The sequence below is a fragment of the Anneissia japonica genome, unplaced genomic scaffold (assembly GCF_011630105.1).
Source record: "Anneissia japonica isolate Jap-2015-1 unplaced genomic scaffold, ASM1163010v1 scaffold287956_len95842_cov151, whole genome shotgun sequence".
Taxonomy (NCBI): Eukaryota; Metazoa; Echinodermata; class Crinoidea; order Comatulida; family Comatulidae; genus Anneissia; species Anneissia japonica.
The window spans coordinates 74,205-79,901 of NW_022742663.1; the positions used below are offsets into that span (position 1 = coordinate 74,205).

Below are 5,697 nucleotides of genomic sequence, written 5' to 3' on the forward strand. Positions count from 1 at the left end.
AGAAAGAAAGAAAGAAAGAAAGAAAGAAAGAAAGAAAGAAAGAAAGAAAGAAAGAAAGAAAGAAAGAAAGAAAGAAAGAAAGAAAGAAAGAAAGAAAGAAAGAAAGAAAGAAAGAAAGAAAGAAAGAAAGAAAGAAAGAAAGAAAGAAAGAAAGAAAGAAAGAAAGAAAGAAAGAAAGAAAGAAAGAAAGAAAGAAAGAAAGAAAGAAAGAAAGAAAGAAAGAAAGAAAGAAAGAAAGAAAGAAAGAAAGAAAGAAAGAAAGAAAGAAAGAAAGAAAGAAAGAAAGAAAGAAAGAAAGAAAGAAAGAAAGAAAGAAAGAAAGAAAGAAAGAAAGAAAGAAAGAAAGAAAGAAAGAAAGAAAGAAAGAAAGAAAGAAAGAAAGAAAGAAAGAAAGAAAGAAAGAAAGAAAGAAAGAAAGAAAGAAAGAAAGAAAGAAAGAAAGAAAGAAAGAAAGAAAGAAAGAAAGAAAGAAAGAAAGAAAGAAAGAAAGAAAGAAAGAAAGAAAGAAAGAAAGAAAGAAAGAAAGAAAGAAAGAAAGAAAGAAAGAAAGAAAGAAAGAAAGAAAGAAAGAAAGAAAGAAAGAAAGAAAGAAAGAAAGAAAGAAAGAAAGAAAGAAAGAAAGAAAGAAAGAAAGAAAGAAAGAAAGAAAGAAAGAAAGAAAGAAAGAAAGAAAGAAAGAAAGAAAGAAAGAAAGAAAGAAAGAAAGAAAGAAAGAAAGAAAGAAAGAAAGAAAGAAAGAAAGAAAGAAAGAAAGAAAGAAAGAAAGAAAGAAAGAAAGAAAGAAAGAAAGAAAGAAAGAAAGAAAGAAAGAAAGAAAGAAAGAAAGAAAGAAAGAAAGAAAGAAAGAAAGAAAGAAAGAAAGAAAAAAAAGAAGAAAGAAAGAAAGAAAGAAAGAAAGAAAGAAAGAAAGAAAGAAAGAAAGAAAGAAAAAGAAAACAATGATCGCCCTAAAGGCGTTAGAGGTTAACACAGAAATTTCGAGGGGGAATATCCCCGGACCCCTTATGATATTGTTACCCCGATCGGCCCCACTTTTGGTCCCTCTTCCGGCCCCCTCCTTTTAGACATTTCTGGATCCACCCCTGTTTTTGTTCCGTCAATGCTGTTTATCTCATGACGGCACCAACCCCCTGTCTCTTATACACATCTAGATGTGTATAAGAGACAGACACTATAATGGGGGGGGGGGCACCCCGACGACAGCAAAGTGGGCATGGTCGGGCGTATTAAATTGTTTCGAAAGTGGTCAAAAATATGACAATGTATGGGCTTCAGAGGCTCATTTATAGATTTTATAGATAGTGAGTCTACTAATATGTAGAAAATACATGTATTACTCGTTTTTATCCTCGACGATTTTTTGGGAGGGGGCGGCAATCGGTGGGAGAGAAAGAATTTTTTTCTGGGAGTAAAATTCCCTCCTTGCTCCCGTAGCGCCGCTACTGCTGTATAGCTCTACAGATAAAATGTTATTATCTTAAAAGTAGGCCTAACAAAAAAAAAATGGTTCGGCTATAGCCAGTACGGCCAGTGCCGTTACGACGACCCAACGTTTGAACTATTTGATACTTGCAAAGTCACTTCTAAGTACTATGGGATTCTCAAATGTAGGTGAGAGTTGATTTTACAAGCGTATACAATAGGCCGAAATTTGACTGAACCAGTTCAGTTGGAAACAAACAGCACTGTACGTTGAGACATACTGTTACGGTACGCTTGCTATAAACCGATCTTTGGACTTAGGCCTACCTGTTCTTTCAGATATGGATTCTCTCTTATGGGAATATGAAGGGGTTCCGCTGATGAAGAATGCGAATCCGGAAGAAGTGCTAAAAAATATAAAGGACTTCGAAGTCCGCGAAGACGACATTTGGCTGTGCACATACCCCAAATCAGGTAAAACCATATTGATTAATATACGTATATACACAAACCAACCTATCCCCACGTGGCACGTAATCAATATTATGTAGCACTGGGTTACATGTGCGAATCTATCTGCCTGTCTGTCTATCTGTAGGTCTGTCGGTCTGGCTGTATGCCTGTCTGTCTGTCTGTCTATTCTATCTATCTATCTATCTATCTATCAATCTATCTATCTATCTATCTATCTATCTATCTATCTATCTATCTATCTATCTATCTATCTATCTATCTATCTATCTATCTATCTATCTATCTATCTATCTATCTATCTATATGTATGCCTGTCTGTCCATCCATCCATCCATCCATCCATTCGTCCGTCCGTCCGTCCATCCGTCCGTCCATCCATCCGTCTACCCACCTATGTTTACGTTTTTTTTTTTAGTCATTCAATCCTTTATTCAGAAAATTTCATAACAAATTACAGATTACATATAAGCATCAAAAGAAGCGGTGGCTTGTCAGTTTGAAAACCAAACATACAAAACATACACACACAGAATACAAAAAAAACACATCAACTTTTTAAGTTTCATATTTGGGATCGCCCACAAAAATCGCCAGCACCTCCCAGAAATGGAAATGCCTCAGTGATTATCACGTCATAGTGATAATACCATGCGCCTCAGACACCAAGACATCTTCGACAGTGTACTTGCCCGGAAAGTGCCAGCGATCATGGACGACTCTCAAGAAAATAAAAAAAAAAAAAAAAAGAATGTGCCCCTTATACCGTAATTATGAATTTTTTTTATCAAAAGGCATGTGCCCCTTATACCGTAATGATGAATCTTTTGTATCAAAATATCATGTTTCATTACATCAAAAGCTTTTGACAGGTCCATAAAAACACTGTCAAGAAATATATTTGATTCAAAAAAAGTTAGGATAGCTTTAACTAGTTCAAGGATGGCATGCGAGGTGGAGTGTTTAGCACGGAATCCGTATTGATGGGGGTTTAATTTTTTATATTTAGTTAGGTAGTCATAAAGTCTATCGTGCATTGCCTTCTCGAAAATTTTAGAAAAAACAGGGAGCAAAGATATTGGCCGGTAATTAGTAAATTTTAGAAAAAACAAGGAGCAAAGATATTGGCCGGTAATTAGTAATTTCATCATGTTTTCCTTTTTTGTAAACGGGGATAACCTTAGCAATTTTTAGTTTATCAGGAACAATGCCAGTTTCAAAAGAACAGTTTATAATGTGGACTAGGGGGCTTACGATAATATTTGAAATCCTTTTTATTATTTTTGGAGATATATTATCATATCCGGAACTCTTATAGTTGTCTAGATTTCTGATTATATCAGATATTTCTTTAATTGTAACAGGTTTAATGTAAAATGAGTTAGCTTGCCTGTTTTTTTAAATAACGTAATGGATTGACATTAGAGTTTATATCTTTGCATAATCATTGTCCTATGTTAATGAAATAATTATTAAACTGTTCTGGTATTATAGTAGGATCTGTAAATGTATCATCATGCTTAATGGTATCGGGAAATTTTAGTTTAGACTAATTTGGATTTATAACAGAGTTTATTGTGTCCCAGGTTTTTTTCATGTCCCCCTGGCATTTTGATAATCCGGATACATAAAAGTCCCTTCTTGCCCTTTACATAATTTATTATACACGTTACGGTGTTTATCATGGTTTTTTTTTTGTCCATGAGGTTTTGCGACTTTAAATATTTTTTATAAAGTTTAAGTTTCCTTTGCTAGATTTTAATAATCCATTTGTCATCCACTGTTGTTTAAATTTACTTGAATTTGTTAGATCTATTTGTTTGATCTTTTTTAGAACTTGTTTATCATGGATCATTTTTATATCACCATGGAACATGTCGTAGGCAATATTTGGGTTTTTTGAAGGATTACATTTGTTCAGTCCATTTTATATAAATCATGAATAATAGTTTGAATTGACTCATCATTAACGGTATATTTATACATAAGAGGATTTTCTTTGTTAAGTTTATGTGTATTTTGTACAGACGTTTCAACGTAAAATACAGGTAGATGATCAGTTAAATCTGATATAAGGATATCCGTTGTGACCTCTCTGTTTATTTGGTTTGTAAAAAATGTTGTCAATTAGGGTTGCTGATGTATTTGTTATCCGAGTTGATTTTGATATAAGGGGGAAGAGTGAATTTGCCATCATATTTTCGATAAAAGTTTTAACTAGATTATTTTCACTATAATTAATAAGGTCAATATTAACATCTCCAAAAATGGCAAATTTTATTTTCTGAATTTATCTTAAAAAGTAGTTCCATCATAATGGCTTGGAAATTTTCAATAGAGAGGTCAGGTGGTCTATATACAATTCCAATAATTATATATTTTTAAAAATTTTTACTAATTATTTCGATAAAAAGGTATTCACTGTTTACTTCACAGTTGTCTATTTTGATGTCTTTTCGTTCAATAGCATTATACCCCTCACAAATGTAAATACCAACTCCGCCTCCCATTTTATTTTTTCTATTAACGTGAAAAAAGTATAACCAGGAAGGGTTGCGACAGTGAGACATTTGGTTTAGCCATGTTTCGGTGACCCCGGTAATTATAAACTTATGATCCATTAAATTAAGAAGCGTTTTAAGTCCTTCCAAATGTTTACTTATGCTTCTGGTATTGAAGTAAATCATTGAAATTTCTGTTTTGTCAATGTCTTTAAAATAATTATGCAAGTCATCTATATCAAATTATTTACATTTGTTGAGGGAATCCATTCTATCAGATAAACTATTTTGTATGTATGGAAGCTGCAAATCAATTTTAATATTTTCGTTATCATAATAATAATTATCACTGGAAGTTAGGGGATCGAATTTTAAGCCTTTCATTATATTATTTAACATCTGCTTTAGGCCTATAACAATATGATTTCCAGTGTAGGCTGTCTGGAGAAATTCAATAATATTAAGATCGTGAAATGCATCCATATACATATATATACATATATATATATATATATACATATACATATATATATATATATACATACACATATATATACATACATATATACATATATATATATATATATATATACATACTTATATACATATATATATACATACATATAAACATACATATATATATACGTACATATATACATACATATATATATACATATATACATACATACATATATACATATATATACATATATATACATATATATATATATATATATGATATTGAAGGGAGTTAGCCGTTAACACTGTTGAATAAATATAATATAAATAATCAAAGGTACATATACAGTGTTTAAATAAGGACATGATGGAACATCGTAGGCTAACATGTAGCTTTTCAACGAATAAAGTCCTATAAAAGTCATTGTGTAATAAAATACCTTCAACGGGATTCGAGCCTGCGACCTCTCGCTGACAAGGCGAGCGTCATAACCACTAGACCACGAAGGCTTCATGGTTCAACAGGTCCAAATAACCGTCGGGGACATTGTACTACACAATGCTACGCTTCAAGAGAGCGTTCAGCCAGATAAATATGGCAATACGGCTAGAAATTCTGCCGTATATTATATATGATCCGATCCGATCAGAATGACAAAATAAACTAAGCATCCACTGGAAGGAATCCCAATATCTGCAGACGTTTTGCTACTTTATGGGTTTTTCCCATTTGCCTTTTAAAATTTATATATTATTAAAGAATCTCTATTGAGATCCAGCGGGCCGCCACTGATGCACGGTAGAGATTGCATCTTTAGATCTCCGATCTTGTTCACAAATTCAC

The 5,697-nt window shown here is 32.5% G+C and overlaps 1 protein-coding gene across 2 annotated transcripts in view; it reads left to right on the plus strand.

The window, feature by feature from the left end:
- The window catches only part of LOC117119211 (sulfotransferase 1C2-like), a 25,324-nt gene that overhangs the window by 11,442 nt on the left and 8,185 nt on the right, over positions 1 to 5,697 (plus strand). Inside the window, exon 1 of one of the 2 annotated variants that reach the window (XM_033264020.1) lies at positions 1,577 to 1,896. The exons of the other annotated variant lie outside the window; for it this stretch is intronic. Coding sequence (XP_033119911.1) covers positions 1,764 to 1,896 — 133 coding nt within the window. The 5' untranslated portion in view covers positions 1,577 to 1,763. Of the gene's footprint in view, positions 1 to 1,576; positions 1,897 to 5,697 lie in introns of those variants that run through there. 2 annotated transcript variants of the gene reach the window in all.